Raw genomic sequence first — 18,502 nt, forward strand, 5'->3', positions numbered from 1 at the left:
GTGGGAATACAATATGGATGAGAGGAAACAAAAAAGGTGGTTTTGTTTTGCAGGCTGCCAGCGTTTCAGTTGCTTCCTATTTGACATCCGGCATGCCCTTTCCTCTTTGATTTTTGCTAGTTTCAGCTTGACTGACTAGGCCGGATGGGCTTGGGGGAACTGCATGAAGTTACAGTGCAGTGAGCTGTTCTACTTTAGAATGCTAACGGAAATTGCTTGGCTACTCTAATCACCTTCGCTTATGCTTCTGTTGCCAATGTCAGTATCGTAATTCGCAATCGTCTGTAGGATTTTGGTCTTACATTTTCAGTAGGCAGACGGGTCACAGGATTTGCGGTAGCTAATAGCGTTCCGGCTCACAGTTATCGTAATCAGCGAAGGCGTTGACGTGAAGACGGCGCCTTAAAGCCCCAATAAACAACTGTCTCTGTAGACATTCTCAGGCAGCAGCAGGAGCAACAAGAAATATTGAACAGGATGTCAGATACAAAACTGGCGACTGTGACTTCGATAAAGCGCATGTCAGATCACGTGACTAAAATGAAAAAAATAATCAGTATTGTTGCGAAAGTTGTCATTTCGTACACAAAACAAAACAAAGCAGATGCTATTAAATTTTTTTTATAGATTTAGTCTAAAAGGTCAATTTAAACACTTAAAGCATAAATTTTCCATATCATACCGACAACAGGTTTGATCACGTGATCAAAGCTTACCAAAGTCCCAACACAAAAGACTAACGGCGAATACGGACACCGGAGGCAACGTTTGGGTTGTTGGGAACGGAACTGCAATCCGCCGGCCAGTGTTTTTATATACCTTGTCCGCCGGCGAGGTGCTGATGATTGATTATATAGTAAAGAGCATTAGAAATTATTTTGAGGTCATCAAGCGTTTCTAGCAAAGCTTAGGTTCATTTTTTGGTTCCTTAGACCTTGGTTTTCAGGTGATTTGCCCACTCAGTCACAATGGTAAGTCTCAAAGTTGTCACCTGACAATTTCAATTTTCGGTTTGCCAACACTGGTCACTGGAAACATTTGAAGGTTTATTTCGTAATCTATGACCGACAGGCACAGTGTCTTTAATACATCATCATTGGTGCAGCTTAATACAGTGCCTAACCCTTTGTGGAAGAGGCCTCGTCCCGATCGCCTGTGTGCGTTATGTGCACCACACGAGGGCCTATTACGGTCTATTTTGATTTTGTGCCGAAGAAAGTGGTTTTGGTTTGGCTGAAATTTACCTACTGAAAATAACTGTGAAATGGAACGATAAATTCACGCAGTACTTTTTCCATCCATTGTACATGGTTATTTTCAGGCCTTGTTTCTTTGGCTAATATGCATTTGTCAATGCTGATGTTGCAGTAATTGGGGAATGCTCTGAGTGGAAAAGTGTTTTTCTGGTTGGTTTCAGAGCTCAAATTCAACAATGTTTTCCATAATGCTGTACTTATGTCCAATACCTACCAATTTATGGTTGTTACTGGCTATGAGTGAGTTGCCAGTATGACCAAGACCATATCCATGCAAACGTGCATCAGTTTTAATTTGTGTAGTACTTAGTGGTATCTTAGGTGTTTTGTCACAGGTTGAAACACTGAAATGTATCTTTGTACCGTGATCCCTCTTTCCATTTTGGAATCTTAATTAGTTGTTCATATTCATAGTTCACAGTTTTAAGTTAAGTATTATGCAACTTTCATCAGTAATTATCTTGCATGCAAGTTTGATTGTGCATTGTTCAGATTTATCTTAAACCGCAAACCATCAGTCTGGCATTGAGTTGTACGCTAATTGTCTTTCAGCTCTTCTACTCATTCTTCAAATCCCTAGTAGGAAAGGATGTGGTGGTCGAACTAAAAAATGATCTCAGGTGAGTGGTTTGGGAAGATCTGTATATTTAATAACTTATAAGTTTTTTATCCATAATTATAACTCATAACTGGCATGTGTGGAAGACAAATGACCTTTGTTGTTTGTGTACTGTGCATCTGCCTCTCATGTGATTGTCAGTGCTCTGATCCAATAAAGGTTTCAGAACAGTACCTAGTTCAATCATTCATTGTTTATTGTGTCATGGTCCCACCATGCTCACCTAACAAACAGCTGCACTGCACTGTTTCAGCATATGTGGAACACTGCACTCGGTCGACCAGTACCTGAACATCAAACTATCAGACATCAGTGTCATAGACCAGGAAAAGTATCCGCACATGGTGAGTGCAGTTTAATCGAGCCTCTTGACCTTCGGTAGTGTATCTGGATCAAGGAAAGAGGCTTCCTGTACGGAGCTCAGGTTTGCTCACCGGAAAAATGTTTGTGTGAGATGCAATCGAGTTTCGGTGATCAATATTTAAAATGTGTGTCGAGTTTCGGCCATTCTATTGGGATCCATTGAGTTCAAAATATCAGTTCGGTTTGTTCTTGTCCCCCACTGCCTCACACCCAGTAGTTCGCCATGTTGACGCCGCCGCCCGTTCTGCGCAGCTGTCGGTGAAGAACTGCTTCATCCGCGGCTCGGTGGTGCGGTACGTGCAGCTGCCGGCCGACGAGATCGACACACAGCTGCTGCAGGACGCCACCAGGAAGGAGGCGCAGCAGGGGAAGACGTAGCCGCCCCGCACCGCGCCCTCATCCGTCTCACTCGCCCGCGCCGCCGCCGCCGCCTCCGCACACGGGCCGCGCATCGTCCCGAAGTCATCAGTTTTGTTCCAGCTGTGTGTATACAATACACGTGCCGATATTTGTGTAACGAATTGTTTTGGTCGTGTGTGAACTGCCGTACCCAGGTTGGATATTACCCCATTCGTCAACATTTCTATCTGAGGTGTACGCCCGTGTGGACTTTCCGATTACATGACCACTGCGGTCACTGTCATCAATCGAAGAGTAAAATTATACTAGGCCGGCATCGTGAGACTTCCACAAAAGGCAATTATTTTATTGGTGACAAAAATAATCGCTTTATGCCTGAGCCCCAAAACATCACAGCAGTCCCCCACAACAAGCATGTGACACAACAAATGGCGTGGAATCGCTCCACGATCCGACTCAACAACACTACACCATACCATCAGCTCTGCACCGTCACCTCTGACCGGTGTCCCGCGCCGGCGGCCGGCCCGTTCCGTCCCGGTCCTGCTCAGCCCCCAGGTGTCTGAGGAAGTGGCGCTGGGTGGCGGCCGAGGCACCAATATCCTCGGTGAGGGCCGCCAGGCCGGCCTCGTTACAGAGGTGTCGCAGCTCGGCGCCGGAGAAACCGTCCGTCATATCGGCCAGCTCGGCGGCCGACACGTCGTCACACACCGGCATACCGGTCAGGTACAACTGCGAAGGGGATCACAGGGTATACAATTATACCTCCATACCGGCCAGTATATACAGCAGCTGCAAACGAGACCACACGATACACCGGCCAGGTACAGCTGCGAAAACACGATGCGCTCTACGAGTATGTGACGATTTTGCAGGAGTTCGAAGGCTGGGGCTCAGGGCTGGGCACGCACATCAGAAGTAAATAACTAAACACAGCTTTCTAAGGCCTTCCACGTCGTGCCAAATGACAGTGACAGGTCCGGCGCTGAGCAAAATTCAACCGACCACGGGAACGCTGAAAAGCCCCTCCCTCAGCGGCTATATCGCCCTTCCTATCCCCGGGGAGCGGCACCCCACGCCCTACAGATCTGCCCCCGGGCCGGTTCGCCCACTCACCTGTATAATCTCCTCTCGGGCCTGTCGGTCCGGCAGCGGCACGTGCACATGCTGGTCAAGCCGGCCGGGCCGCAGCAGCGCCTCGTCGATCAGGTCGCGCCGGTTGGTGGCGCCCACCACGAACACCGCACTATCCACCGCCTGCCGGGGGTGAAGGTGCGGTCAACAGGGGTATGTGGGACATCTGTAGCCGCAATACCGAGCAAATGCTCACACGTTTCACGCCTTGACAGACAAGATAGCGGCAAGTCCAGTCCACCTAAGCTTAGCCGCCGAATTACGACAGACATCACACTACAACGGCCGCCCCGATACCCGATGCATCTGACTTCTGACATATTCTGGCTTCTCACTGAGTCTCGGGCTCAGTCAGACACCCTTTCATATCTTGATGCCGAGTTCACCTCACGCCGGACTGATGTGACCTAAAGGAACTAAATGGATCTCGACTGACAAAATGTTCTGCTTTGTGTGATGTGCTCCATCTAAGATGAAATGGCATTGACGCCTGACTAACGTTAACTGACGTGTTAACTAAATAAGCACTGACCGCATGATCTTGTTTGATGCCGATGCCGTCCATTTCATTGAGCAGCGCCGACAGCAGCTTGGCCTGGACGCCCGACTGGCCGCTGGTGCTGCGAGTGCCCACTATGGCGTCTGAGGGGAACAGGTGGAGAGTCAGTCAGGCTAGACAATTCAGTCACACGCGCTGTATGACTGTATGTACCGACTTTGGCGTCTGTGGGGACGAAGGAGGATTGCACCGGCTTCAAGCCAGGTGGTATCCTTAGACATATGAGTAATGGCTATCTAAGCATCGTTCGACGTTTATATGACTGCACGCCGCGCGAAGAAGCAAGCGATGCAATGTGAGCAGTCGCAATATCTTACAAGTTACAAGTAGCTATTCACATTTGAAACCCACAATTCGCACCAGGTTGACGGACCTACAACGACATGCAGACTCACGAGTACCTACAGTACCGTGAGTACCTACACGAGTACCTGTAAGTATCTGCCATTAGTGCCATATCCCCACCATCTCCCCTTCATCACCCCTCGCCTCGGACCACTCACCGAGCTCATCCAGGAAGATGACTGCCGGCGCGGTCATCCTCGCGCGCTGGAACAGTTCGGCGATGGCCCTCTCCGAGTCGCCCACGTACGGTGAGAATAGCTCGGCCGGCGAGGCGGTCAGGAAGGCGGCGCGGCACTCGGACGCCGCCGCGCGCACCAGGCTCGTCTTGGCGCAGCCGGGCGGGCCGTGCAGCAGCAGGCCGCGCGGCGCCGGCACGCCCAGCCGCCGGTGAGCGTCCGGTCGGCGCAGCGGCGTCACCAGACAGCGGTGCAGCCGGGCGCGCAGCGAGCCCACCCCGGCCAGACGGTCCCAGGAGAGTGGCGGCAGCGGCGCCGCGCCCGGACCTGACTTGAGCGCCGACGGACGGATCACCAGCAGCGCCCGCGAGAAGTCGGCCAGGCGCAGCTCGGCATCCTACCAGCGGGGGCCGCGTCACAACGCTGGGTTGACGACATAGAACATGGGGGCGAGATTAACACATAGGGAAAATGTGCGCCACCGTACGGTACATGAAGTAGAAGGTCCTTGTTAGCGACGATCTAGTGTAAGAAGTGATCCATACCCCTCTGTCTGACCCGATCCACAAAGACCACAAACAACTGACCATTTCCCCCTGAACTCCACACTGCCGTGCTAAGGCAAAAACTACTATGTGAGGTATAGTAGTTCTTGCCTTTGCACGGCAGCACAGGCCAATGAGATACAAACGGTGCATCACCCACTGACCTGCTGCGTCCGTCCAAACACGGCCTCCCGGCAGAGCGCGCGCAGGTCGGCTACCGAGTAGCCGGGAGTCATGTCAGCCAGCTGCTGAATGGAGCAGTCGACCAGGGAGCGGCCGGCCAGGTGGTGCGTCAGGTGCTCCACGCGGTCCTCGGCGCCGCCAACAGTCAGGTGCAGCTGTGAGAAGGAGGGGAGAGGTCAGAGCACTGCTGGCAGGGAACGGGGAACGTGGGTCAGAGAGGCGCTAAAAACTGCGTTACGGTGAGCATCCTTTTACAAAATACAATCCCGCACTGTACGATGTTTTATCACTGACACTCCCTCTCTCCTCTCCCTTTACTCACCTCTGTGTCGAAGCGCGCCGCGCTGCGCAGGGCCGAGTGCAGCTGCTGCGGCTGGCTGCAGGTGGCCACCACCAGCGTCCGCGGCCAGCAGCGCACCTCGTCCAGCAGCTGCAGCAGCTGCGCGCGCGGCTCGCCCCGTACCGCGTGCACGGCGCGCAGCAGCAGCAGCAGCGGGCCGCAGTCGGCCAGCCGGCGCGCCTCGGCCGCGCGCGCCCGCAGCTCTGTCTGCGCGGCGCCCGGCCGCTCCGACGGCAGGTCGTCACAGCGCAGCGTCACCGGCAGCGCGCCGGCCGCCGCCGCCGCCGCGCGCGCCAGGGTCGCCTTACCGCAGCCGGCCGGACCCAGCAGCAGCACACTGGACGAGCGTTCACAGCCGGGGTGACAAAAGTGACGCGCCGCTGCCGTCAGCCGCGCGCGCGCCGTCGCGTGCCCGCTGGTCGGCGGGCGCTCGGCGGTGAACTCTGCGTGCAGCCGGGTCTCCACGGCTGCGACAGTGACGTCGGCGTCAGCCGCGGTAGTGCCGAGCGTCTCACCGGCCAGCTGCGGGCAGGTGACCTCCAGCCACAGCACGCCCAGCCGGCGGCCCAGCGGCGTGCCGGCGCAGCCCAGCCGGCAGCGTGCCGACAGCGCGCGGCCGGTGAGCAGGGCGCGCGCCGCCGTCAACGCCGCGTCCCGGCGCCGCAGCCGCAGCACGTCGGCCGCCGAGCTGCACACCAGCCGCACCGAGAGCCGCGTCACCGACAGTGCCTCGGGGACGGACAGACGCGCCGGTGGGCCGGTAGGCGGCGGCTCGGCCCCGGCCGGCACCAGACAGGTGGCGCAGCCGTCCGCCAGCGCCGTGCCGGGCCGCAGCTCGGGCCGCACGTACAGCCGACAGATCAGGGAGCGGCGGCCGTCTGTCAGCCGGACGGGGGCGCCCTCGTGCGCCGGCAGCGCCGCCCGCAGGTCCGAGCTGACAAAACACTTCTGAGCATCCAGAAATGGACGCTTTTCCTGCAGGATCAGCCTTTGTATGTCCACCATTTTCTTTCTGAAAAGTGATGAGGATTAGTGTGGTATTTCTTTATGCCTCATTTTGAAAACAGATACAATGGTGCCTCCTTTAGAGAGTATGTCCTATTCAGGATTTAGTTTTTGAAAATCAGTGTGCATTTAATCGATCAATCTTCAAGAATTTATGCAAAGCCAATATGGATAGAGCATAAATCACGCTGACGCTGTTTGCATAATCTTGGGGACTTTGAAGTTTTATTAGGAGGTTATGGTGACTACCTATATTCCTATAAAATTTTGAAGATAGTTATTTGATGTGCTAAGAAGATCCATGTGCCATTTTTATGAAAAAATAAGCACTTCTGAAAGTAACCTGCCCATGAAAGTAATTGAACAATCGGAGGGTAGAGAGCATGGTCAACGCAACAAGCTTTGCTCTGTCCTTGTTAATCCTTCAATTCAAAAGGTTCGAACTAAATTTAAGAAAATATTACAGCCAAAAACTTTTAAAATTTGTTCAAGAAAACTGTAAAGTTTTGAGGCATCATATATGCAGTATGCTTGAAAAAAGATATGGCTTGATTTCTCCCAAAAGTCAGACAGAGGAGGCAGTCAGGCGTGCTTAAATGACAAGCATTAGAAATGTGACGACAGTGACTAGCTTGAGCTCTGAAGAAACATTAAAAACAAACTGCCATTAGGCATTATTAAGCATTAATTAACACAGGTTGAAGCCGACAAATTGAAATACGATAAAGCCCAAAAAACATGGCACTCAGATCAGACCCCTATTCACTTATCTATGCAGATTAATAAGACGCCCCTTAGGATTTGTAAAATAGAATCATGATTCTTGGTCAAATACTGCCATAAATTAAAATTAACTCAGCTTGCAAACCAACCAAAATAAAATTGTGTACGTTGTGTACCTACATACAGTTGTTGTTGTTCTGGGTTAGGGCGCGTAGCAGCTTGGCTCTTGCGTCCAACACCTACATACAACACACGTGAGAGTCGCACACAGTGGTCGCACACGAATTGCCTGTGCGCCAGAAACGAATATAACGCGGCATATATGAAAGCTTTGATCACTGCTAAATTGCTACCAAATTCTTTTGCAGAGCTGAGTAATACTTTATGTGCTCAGCGGTACAGCATAGCCTATCAGGCGTTTACGTCGATTCCCAGTGGGGGGACTGTTGAATAGCACCAGACTGGTACGGATATTTCAGCGATAAAATTGTTTTTGTTCTTCGGCCAGCGCAGCCGAAGTCGGGAGCTGCCTGGTCAGCAGTGGCCATCGTTCGGGTAGATGGTAGATGCGGCGGACCGCGGATGCAACTACTGGCTACTGCAAGCCGAGCCGCAAGAAAAAGACGGCCGTACAAGCTGGGAACCGAAAACCAGGATCTCGTGCACCATGACATTTCGTCTCGACTCTCGTAATGTAACTAACCAATAATGGACGCGCCTGTGGGAGCGGAGCGGGGCGGACATCCGCCTGCAATCGCTATTTCCGTGGCCCTCAGAGTGAGAGTTTTCGTATAACAGCAACAAAATAAAACAAAACATGCGAATCCCGTAGGGTCGCTAAAGTTAGCACGAGTAGACATTCCCTACCGCTTTTGCCTAACTATTGCGTGCAAGTGGTGTCCTCAAGCCTAACTTGACAGGTGAAGTTACCAGGTCACGTTTACCCGCGCCGCATGCTGGAATTCAGCCGAAGGCACCCTGCTGGGGGGGGGGGGGGGGACCAAACGGGCAGATTCTGCCCTCCCCCCGTCTAACTGCATGCTCTAGCTGCACAAGCACGAGTTTGCTGAATCATCGTCTCTTATAGTAGGTATGTAGGTATACCTATAGAAGGTATACCTACCTACATACCTACTCGGTAGGTATACCTACTCCGCTGACTATATTTCGACGAGCTTATTGGGTGTAAGATTATCGCTGAATGAAATAAATCCATCTACAACATGTCCAGCGAAAAATAGGCTCAAAATAAACCGCAGCGTTGACTCAAAGCGACCCACCGTCCCATTTGTCACCAGCCAACAAAGTTAGACAACCGCACAGTGAGGCGAAAAAACGCATTAGGCCGCCCTGCAGGAGCGGCACTGAATGGACTGGCTTCGGGCATGCCCTCGGAGCTCCGACCGCTCCGAGTCCAAATACTCCCTCGATAGTCGTCCGGTTATTCAGCCGGCTCAGCCAACACTGAAAGTGTATTAGACATAAATGCACCAAATACTATATTTTCAACCTGAGACTCGTAAATGGAAAAGATTTGTGCACAACATACACAGAGCGGCGCAGTTATCGAGTTCGCATCCTATTCATATTTCCGCACACCGGGAAATAAAAATACGTTGTCCGATTGGGGCAGTTGGCTGACTTCACTGGGGTAGGTATCCGTATCTGATTAACTTGAGGTCAGCCGCGCTCATTTGCTGTCCGATCTGATTAACAACTTCTAATATCTGATAATAAAGACTGTCATTGAAGAATGAAGATAAACTGATGATTTTGTATCTCTTCTTGGCCAATGCTTCGTCTGTCAATATGTTTGTCTATCTGTCTGTCTGTCTATCTGTCTGTCTGTCTGTCTGTCTGTCTGTCTGTCTGTCTGTCAGTCTGTCTGTCTGTCTGTCTGTCTGTCTGTCTGTCTGTCTGTCTGTCTGTCTGTCTGTCTGTCTGTCTGTCTGTCTGTCTGTCTATCTATCCTCCCTCTCTCTCTTTCTCTTTCTCTCTCTCTTTCTCTCTCTCTCTATCTCTCTTACCACTTTTTCGTATTTTCTCATTTACATGCGATGATCTGTGTCTGAACTATTAACATAGGATATGATCGACTCCAAGATTGATATCGGGGTGACTGGTTTATCGTTGCCCATTGTTGTCTTCCCGTCTACTAAGTTGAGCGATGCATCACGGTAAGAAGCCGAGCCACCATACCAATAGCGGTCTGGGGATGGTCCCTCTATGAACGACAGAGAGAGAGAGAGAGAGAGAGAGAGAGAGAGAGAGAGAGAGAGAGAGAGAGAGAGAGAGAGAGAGAGAGAGAGAGAGAGAGAGAGAGAGAGAGAGAGAGAGAGAGAGAGAGAGAGAGAGAGAGAGCGAGAGCGAGAGAGAGAGAGAGAGCGAGAGAGAGAGCGAGAGAGAGAGAGAGAGAGAGAGAGAGAGAGAGAGAGAGAGAGAGAGAGAGAGAGAGAGAGAGAGAGAGAGAGAGAGAGAGAGAGAGAGAGAGAGTGGGAGAGAGTTGAACGGAAAGGAAAAGAAAGGGTAGGCCGTAAGGAGTAAAGGAACAGAAAATAAATTAACTCTTAATATGCATAAGAAGAAAAGTCAATAAGTACAGAATCTTTGTCGCATTTTTCGTTCGTTACTTGAGCTGACCTGAGCAACCGCCTATACGTTTTCTAGTTTTTCTATACCTATACCTACACATAAAAGTGCACACAAAACACGAGTGCAAAGAGAAATAAAAATGGGAGACGAGAAAAAAGTGCTGGGTAGTCACGCATCTCGGCTCTCTACAACAAAAGACAAAATGGCGTGGAACGGAACACTGCTGTCTTGGCGAAAACACATAAGACAAAACAGAACAATAGCTAAAAAGTCGTGTTAAACAGCGTCGCTCAGCATTCCTGGGACGGCTATGGAGCACGTCCACCGGCGCCGTGGTCTCGGCCGGCTGAAAAAGGCCATTACAGGCGGCGGCGCAGTCACCAATAGAGGCGGCCGGCGCGCGTTTGACGCTGATGGGGTCGTTTGGGCGACGGCTGACCGGCCGGCCGGTGCCGCAGTCAACAACTCGGCGGCGCCGACCGGCCCGGCCGGCCGGCTGCGGCACGAGAGGGTCCCGACAGAGAGAGTGGCGAGAGAGGGACCCCTCCTGACAGAGAGAGTGGCGAGAGAGGGACCCTTCCCGACAGAGAGAGCGACGAGAGAGGAGTCCCGCGCGGTGACACAGGCTCGGCGATGGAACACTTGATGTTTTTTGAAGACGGAACTAGGCAGGACAGCTCAAAATTCCAATGTAAGGCACGGATAGTAAAATAATACAGCAACCTAAAAATAGATACTGACAACTGACGAAACTTCATGAGCTACCACAGTCCAGCTCAGAGTAACTTCCTGGTTTGGTAAGCACTGCACAGAAAAATGAAACTAATGATAAATGAAACTAACGGAGCGCGCCCATTAGCCCACGACCCACTGGAGGGGGAAGGGGTCTTTTCATAGCCCCCTCTCCTTTTTCTGCAATACCTTCTAAACCACTAGACGTATCAACGCGAAACCTTGGGCTGCATCAATTTGACACCATGTGTTTAAAACATATTCGTAGCTATATTAGGTCGTCTGGAAATGTCGTCAGAGTGACCTCATTTTTTCAATATCAATGTAAAACATAAAACTACGGCAATCGCTCCCAAGGCCTCCATTTTTAGTAGGTATGACTTCTTTGCATGAAAGGATTCAAAATACACAGATCTACCAAACTGCTGTCTCAGATGTTCAAAAGCTGGAAATTTAAAATGAATTTTAAAAAAAATCGTTTGTTTAGGTTTTCGCTGAGGTTTTTTTCACATTAAAAAACGCAATACATAGGTATATATGATAAAACACATACAGATGATCTACCTTCTATAGGAGGTTTTAGGCCGATACATTATTCAAAAATAGCAAAGCTATACGCTTCCATAGAGTCAATATTTCACTATTATCAAAAATTGAAATCAATTTTCAGTATGTTTTGGACATTCTACACCAAAATGAATAACACCATCGTGCTCCTGAGTTCAAACTGCATCTGCTAGACATATTTTTGTTAAAAAAAATAATTTCAAAATTTGACATTTTTACCTGAAAGATCCTATATTCAGTAAATTGTAAAAATGGCCTCAAAGAGCACAGATGCCACTGATTTCGAAATATATGGCCCAAGTGGACCATAAAACACGTGTCACGTGACCGATGCATGATGTAAAATTTCCGTGATCTAGGATGACCTGACCTGGCCTTGACCTGGAAAAATTCGAAGCACAAGTTCTACACCAATATCCTCAGGATATTTTAGGCATATACCTATTCACGAGTGTGTAAACCAAAATTGAGCTTAAGCTGACTTAGTTCAAACCGGTGGCCAGATTTTAAACTGTGAACAAGCCAAAACAATGATATTTCTTACTTTGACCTGACCTGTGACGTCATCACTGACCTCGAGGTCAATAAAAGTAGTTTTTTCAGGAAAAAAACTACTTTTAGGACTACTCTCTCACTACTCTCAGGACTGAGTTTTTTCAGGGCTATCAGTGCCGTTCGAATTTTAACAATCGGGCAAGTAACTTCAGATGTTAGGAGGTGGAAATGTATACCTAGCCTCCCCCCATGAGGGGCGCGTTATAACTAGAAATACCTACTCCAGTGGGGCGAGGGTTAGTTTTTGAACTCATTCGCTATTCTTATTTCTACAGTTACTGTAGTTTCTGTAGTTTCTGTGTCTAATAAGTTTCTGTATAAACTTATTTTCAACTCGTTGATCCAATGTCATGTTATTGTGCCAAGTTTATGCATTAATGGAGCATACTGCGCGGCTCGAACAGCCTCGACCTGATCCGGCCGCGGGAGCCAGCAGCTGCGCCGAATCCCTCTAAACTCATCACGACAGACCGCCAGCGAATCGGGCCGGCACACACGACGGCGCACGTCAATAAGTTGTCATCGATGCATAAATTGGGGCTGCGCCAGATGCGGCTGTCGCATAAAAACCGCCCAAATGCACCGGGCGGCCGCACAACACGGCAGCGAGGCACGACGGTCTGAAAGGGCGCCCTGTCAGAGGCGACGGCTCGGGGGGCGTGAACTGACGGCGACCCGTCAAATCGACTATTTGGCCGCGAAGAGCCCTTACAGTGGCAGCAGGCTGGAAAGCCACGACATTCTACCTTCACCTGGGCTGCGATATACGAATCGTTTTACGTCCGTCCGTCTGACTCCACTGCAGAAAAGAACAAATCATTTTTTACTCTTCTGCTATCATTCGGAAGACGGCGCCGCTTTCCGCATGACCGGTCGTTTTGCTCCCGCTGACGCAATAAATCCGGCGGGGCGGGTATTTTTGTTTATGTTCCGACCGACTGGCTGTGCCGACATTCAATAAGCCGGGCCGGGACGGTGCCCGCGGCCAGGAAGGGGCAGTGATCTCCGCGGGAGATCGGCAGAGGCCGGGCGGTCCTGAGCTAAACAGGAGAGGGTGATCGGTGTCCGCCCTGAGATTCCGCATTGCCAATACAAATTTTCGGGAGGTGGCTGAACTTGTCTCGTTCTTACATTATTCTTTATCTTTTATTCTTACGGTACGCATAACGAAGAAAATAAAAGATGATTTCAAGTATTGATCGCAACAAATATTTGTTTCAAGAGGAAGCAACTTTTTCAAAGTTCCACAATCCAGCACAAAGGCGGGATTGGACAGGGGTGCCGCGTCCGACAGGGGTGCCAGAATGCTGTTTTGATTTTGAGCTGATTTGTTGCAGCTAAATCAATAAAGTGATTAGTTTCCCTTCCGCCCCAGTCTATTAACTAACAGTAGCCCAGACGAGGTTTGAATAGAAGTTATTGTAAGGTGTATTTTGACCGTTGTTAAGCATGCAACGACTTCATGTGGGTAGTTGCTTCCCTCATGGTTTCGGTCACAGACTGCGTCACTTTACAACCATATCTGAATTCTGAGGCGCTCCTCCGAAATCTGAACTCAGTCTGGTCCGGACTGCATCCGAGCTGAATTACGATTAAATATGGGCCGTTTTGATGAACATTCGTGAAATATAATGTGCGTTTTGTAATTTATTAGTTTTTAGTTGGATTAATGCAATAGCATTGTCAGCAACAACTCAGCAAATTATGAAAGAGACGTCCGAATCTTGCGCAACAGCTCAATGTGTCAAGAGTAAGGACAATTTTTCGTTGCGCGTGCCGAAATCAAGAGAGCAAAGATGTCAGATATCATAGGCGTAGGAACAGGGGGGGCCGGGGGGGGCCATGGCCCCCCCACTTTCGGAGGTGGGGGGGCCAGCAATGTTAACTGGCCCCCCCACTTTTTGCTTACTTAAGTGTCTGTCTGTACCTAACCTACCACCCGGTAACTTGACACTATTCAGCTTGCCCTTTAATGAGGATTCCTTTTTGTTTCTACAGCGTTATTGACCGCAATTTCCTTCACTCAATGAAGGAAACCATATCAGAGACAAGACTGTGAGTCCTGGTGACAGCATTTTGTTGAATACGAGGCGCGGGACAGCGAGTACTAAAAAGGTATAGGCAATACTAAGACAATACTAGCACGGTGCAGGAGAATGCGTATACAAACGACCAACGCTTGACCTTATCTGCTTGGGGTCGGCATAGTTCGTCAAGGGCGTACTAGCTGGGGGCCAGGGTGACCGTGCCTCAACCTCGGTTCAAACAGGCTGGGGGCCAGCAATGTCTGTTTCTGCCCCTCCCCCTTCCACTTTCAGTGCAGTGGCGGTCGCAGAGGGGGATCAGGGCCATGCCCTTCCCCCCTCCAAAGGCTAATCAGGGGGCCATCATATCATTTGCCCCCCCCAAACAACCAATGGGCCCCCATGGGCGTATGGGGCTCTGGCCCTTATTCGATTGTCACGAGACTCAAGAATCCCACGCTAGCTATTAACAGCTCCCAAACCATGGTCTTTGAGGGTCCTACACTGATCTCGGAGGGCCCTTCAGTGGCGGTCAAGCGCCCACATTGACCGCTGAGAACCCACATTGACCTCATTTGAGGGCCCCTAAACCGGCCTCAAGGGCCCAGCCGGCATCTGAGGGCCTCACACCGGCCTCTGGTGGCCTCATTTCTGTCTCTGGGGTCCCAAGACTAGCCTTTAGGTGCCTTTGAGGGCCCCGCACTGAATTCTGAAGACCCGATGCCGGCCTCTAAGGGTCCGCATCGGCCTCTGAGGGTCCACCTTGGCCTGAGGGGTCCAACGCCGGCCCATGCCGGTCTTTTAGGGCCCCACACTGACCTCTAAGGACCCATGCTGACCTGTAAGGACCCACATTAGCCTCTGATGGCCCAAGTCGGCATCTGGTCTCATCCTGCCCTTTGCAGGCCCTGTACTGGTCTCTGAGGGCCTTAACCCTCGCCGGCCGGGGGGGGGGGGCGGGTGCCGCCCCTCCATAGGTTTTTTTTCGCGATAGCTCCGAACACGCCGGCGATAGAGAGCTGAAGCTTGGCGTACCTGACCTTTGAATCAAACGGGATCTTTTGACACCAACCGCATTTTCGGGTCAGATCAGGTCACTGACCCATGTGGTCATAAGTGAACCTCTGCACGGTCTTCAGATGTCGCAACTTCGCAACGCCCTCACTGCCAGAGGAGATTTCACAGGGAAATGAACCTTGGAGGACCTAGTATCCAATAGGAGTCTCTCAACTTGTATAATGTATATCTCGGATTTTTCCTAAAGTTCATATGAGGTCAGGTCATTTTCGTGACCTCACCATTAGGTATAAGTCAATGGGGATAAACTGAAAACTTTTCTGGCACCGGGAACGATCGATCTCCAACTATCTCAAGCACACCGAATCGTGATTTCATGCACTCCTTGCAAGGTTCGATGCGTCACTTTTGCAATGTTGACCTTGCGCGACGTCATTTATGAAGTTATAAGGGTCTTATTAGTTTTTCGTCAATAACTAGGTACCGATCAAATTGAGCTAGCGAGTCGGGAAAGCCACCTATGGACTCAAGAAGACCTGCCGAATCGAATGATATGCGACCTGACCTCCTTCGACCAATTTCGTGACCTGGGGACGCCGACCTGACCGTGACCCGAGGTCAACACCCTAAGTTTACCTCACCCAAACAAAAAGTATACCATTCGACGCGCCTGAGAGAAGCGAACACGATGCTGGCAAAATCGCGGCTCTGCGGCCATTTTTTGCGAAGTTATTCACCAAAAACGGAACCGTGCCTTGAGGCACTTGACCTGACCTCAGAGGTCACCGGTTTTTGTTTGTTTTGTTGGGCTAGGCCCTTTCGGTCCAATGAGACCATTTCAGAGCCGGAAGGATGATAGGATATAGGGGGAGACATTGGTCTGGGCAGGCACCCTAGTGAGTCGCCGGGGCTGAGCCCGTCCAGAGGACAGACCACCCAGCCCCAAGGCACTCACTGCACCCGGCTACGGGGTGCGCTCCCTCGGGAGCAGCGGTGCCGCTCCAAGGGAGCAGCCCGCATGAGATAAAGTTGCCTGTCCAGCCCGGAGGGGTTGCGGTGTGGAGGAGAAGGATTTCAGTATCCTGAGGATAGAAGCACGGAACGGTGTCAGAGGTCACCGGTTGACCTAGGACCATAAAATCGGGTATCGATCTCTGCGTCCCGTAACGGCGCACACGCTCGTTTTACCGCGACGCGCTAGCTCCACCTGGGGCGAAACGGCGAGGGGGGTCGTACCCGCCCCCCGCCCCCTCGGCCAGCGCGTATGTAGAAAACCTATAGGACCGGGCCGTGGAGGGTTAAACTGGCCTCTAAAGGCCCAGACCGTCTAAAAGTCCCACACCGGCCTCTAATAAGTGATAGTCAATCAGCCCAGTTGCAGTGGTCGCTGATATAAAACCTCTTAAAAACGTTATAGGCCTGGCTGAGCCTAGCTGGGCCGTTCATGCTGATTTTTATAGGTATATTGAAAAGACTCGCTTTGCACGTTTCACGCTTGCTCGTAATGAAAAAGTTGCTGGATGCCTCTGGAATTTGCATGGGTGCCAACGGCTGCGGAGGACAGGGGAACGCGTCCATCAGTTTGAGTTTTTGGACGGGAGACTCCCTGAAATTTCAACCATTTTTTTTCTTTTTTTGTCTCGATTTTTTTTACCTCTGAGCATGTTTGCGAAAACAAAGTGGCCGAAATCCGAGGAGAAATCGGATTTTGGGGGTAGGTTAGGTTTTGGACCTCTGGGACCCTGGCCCCCCCCCACTTTCGAAAACGTTCCTACGCCTATGTCAGATATCACTCAACCATCAGACACAGTTGTGTTCGCCAGTAAAAAAAAGAAAAGAAAAGAAAATGACGTGAAGAGTCGCAAAGACCATACTTTGCTCTTCTCTGCTCATTTCACGCTACACGCTCATTGAATAAAACCACCTGTCATCAAAGAAATTCCGGCCGTGCTGTGTGTCTGGCGAGGTCTGCGTTTTAATGGGACGGCGGGCTGCGGCTCGCAGCGGCTGTCGGGTAGTGCGGGGGTGGCAGCGATGCGGAGACGGACACTAATGAGCGCTGGTTACATCGATTGTGTTGGCGGCGCTGGCGGAGGCGCGCTTCAGAGGACGCCGAGACGGCACGGCGGCTCCCGAGCGCCCACCCTCGCTCCGACACACGGTCACGCTACCTCAGGCGTGAGCGCGGCGCCGCACCGCCTCACTCAGCCCACTCGGTCTTTGGACCGGCCGAGCGTGCTTCAGAGCTAGCAAACGTGCCACCCCAACGCTCCATATTTCCAGTTATCCGGGGACTTGTGCGGTAGTCCGGCTAGAACGTTATTTGACTATGTACATTATAATTATTTGGCTATATTATTATGACTATATAATGTTTGTATATTAATTATTGAAGCGTTATTTATATTAAATCAGTATGAGTTTTCTACGTCTCTCTCTCCCTCTTTCTCTCTCTCTTTCTCTCTCTCTCTCTCTCTCTCTCTCTCTCTCTCTCTCTCTCTCTCTCTCTCTCTCTCTCTCTCTCTCTCTCTCTCTCTCTCTCTCTCTCTCTTCCTCGGCCCTCGTTCGTGCCCTTCTCCCTCCGACCCCTGCCCGGCAGCGGACCGCTCGCTCGATGGTTCGATCCTGCCGGCCGGGATGGGTAGAAGGAGCGGAGAGAGGGAGGGAGAGAGAGAGAGAGAGAGAGAGAGAGAGAGAGAGAGAGAGAGAGAGAGAGAGAGAGAGACCACCTCCCGCGAGCTGCTCCTCTTCTCGACACCGACTGTAGGTCGTATTCTGCAGCTTTATGTGGACGGTGAAACAAAAATGGAAAGTCAGCTCTTTGTTTACGAGCGCGACCTCCCGGCTCGAGTGCTCTATCCTCGGGATCTATGGCGGCCTATGGCCCCAACATATTGGAGATGCTCTGATACCATTCGCCGTAGTTGCAATGAGTGGTGGCTCTGGTTGACCGTCAAGTGACGCCTTCTCTGAAAGAAAGAACGCCCTTGAAAGCGGTTCCCAAGATTCAGTTCGATAACTGGCGTTGCTTAGCCTTGTACATTGTTTTGGTATTCCAATTCATTCAAAATTCATTCAAGAACTCATTTTCTGACTGAATTGGCTTTGCGAAGCGATAACAATCGTGTAAAGAAAATAGAAATATGAAATAAAATAAATGTGTACTGTGTAGTGAATAGTGAATGACGTGCAGGCATGGGTACGACAATGGGGAGATTTAAGTTGCAATGCTCTTGAACTGGAGGGCTGTCGAAAGTACAAACTTCCACAGCTAAGAAGTCGATGTATGGATAAGTCGTTCGGTGTTATACCTAATTGAGTTTTTATTCGTGTGACACGAATGCATTCCTTAAAAAAGTACGAGTAGGCAACAGCATGCTATGACTGACCGTCATCATACGAATAGT

General features: G+C 50.7%; 2 protein-coding genes across 2 annotated transcripts; one reads left to right on the forward strand and one right to left on the reverse strand.

The window, feature by feature from the left end:
- Positions 1-637: 637 nt before the first annotated feature.
- Positions 638-2,755, forward strand: LOC122387592 (U6 snRNA-associated Sm-like protein LSm2). The gene is made up of 4 exons (XM_043377937.1): positions 638-971; positions 1,809-1,876; positions 2,129-2,219; positions 2,491-2,755. Exons 1-4 carry the CDS (start codon positions 969-971, stop codon positions 2,614-2,616), a joined length of 288 nt encoding a protein of 95 aa, XP_043233872.1. The 5' UTR covers positions 638-968; the 3' UTR covers positions 2,617-2,755.
- A 139-nt stretch (positions 2,756-2,894) lies between these two features.
- LOC122387587 (spermatogenesis-associated protein 5-like protein 1) lies at positions 2,895-7,844 on the reverse strand. The gene is made up of 7 exons (XM_043377926.1): positions 7,789-7,844; positions 5,863-6,892; positions 5,522-5,695; positions 4,795-5,209; positions 4,265-4,374; positions 3,715-3,855; positions 2,895-3,330 (listed from the first exon to the last, which is right to left on the reverse strand). Exons 2-7 carry the CDS (start codon positions 6,883-6,885, stop codon positions 3,091-3,093), a joined length of 2,103 nt encoding a protein of 700 aa, XP_043233861.1. The 5' UTR covers positions 6,886-6,892; positions 7,789-7,844; the 3' UTR covers positions 2,895-3,090.
- Positions 7,845-18,502: the final 10,658 nt, after the last annotated feature.

The sequence above is a fragment of the Amphibalanus amphitrite genome, unplaced genomic scaffold, assembly GCF_019059575.1.
Source record: "Amphibalanus amphitrite isolate SeventyFive unplaced genomic scaffold, NRLGWU_Aamphi_draft 000290F_arrow, whole genome shotgun sequence".
Classification (NCBI taxonomy): domain Eukaryota; kingdom Metazoa; phylum Arthropoda; class Thecostraca; order Balanomorpha; family Balanidae; genus Amphibalanus; species Amphibalanus amphitrite.

Coding starts and splice junctions, on each gene's coding strand:
- LOC122387592 (XM_043377937.1), top strand. Junction 1,877..2,128: donor GAACTAAAAAATGATCTCAG/GTGAGTGGTTTG, acceptor GCACTGTTTCAG/CATATGTGGAACACTGCACT. Junction 2,220..2,490: donor AGGAAAAGTATCCGCACATG/GTGAGTGCAGTT, acceptor CGTTCTGCGCAG/CTGTCGGTGAAGAACTGCTT.
- LOC122387587 (XM_043377926.1), bottom strand. CDS start 6,885: ATGGTGGACATACAAAGGCTGATCCTGCAGGAAAAGCGTCCATTTCTG. Junction 5,696..5,862: donor CGGCGCGCTTCGACACAGAG/GTGAGTAAAGGG, acceptor TCCTTCTCACAG/CTGCACCTGACTGTTGGCGG. Junction 5,210..5,521: donor TGTTTGGACGGACGCAGCAG/GTCAGTGGGTGA, acceptor CCCCGCTGGTAG/GATGCCGAGCTGCGCCTGGC.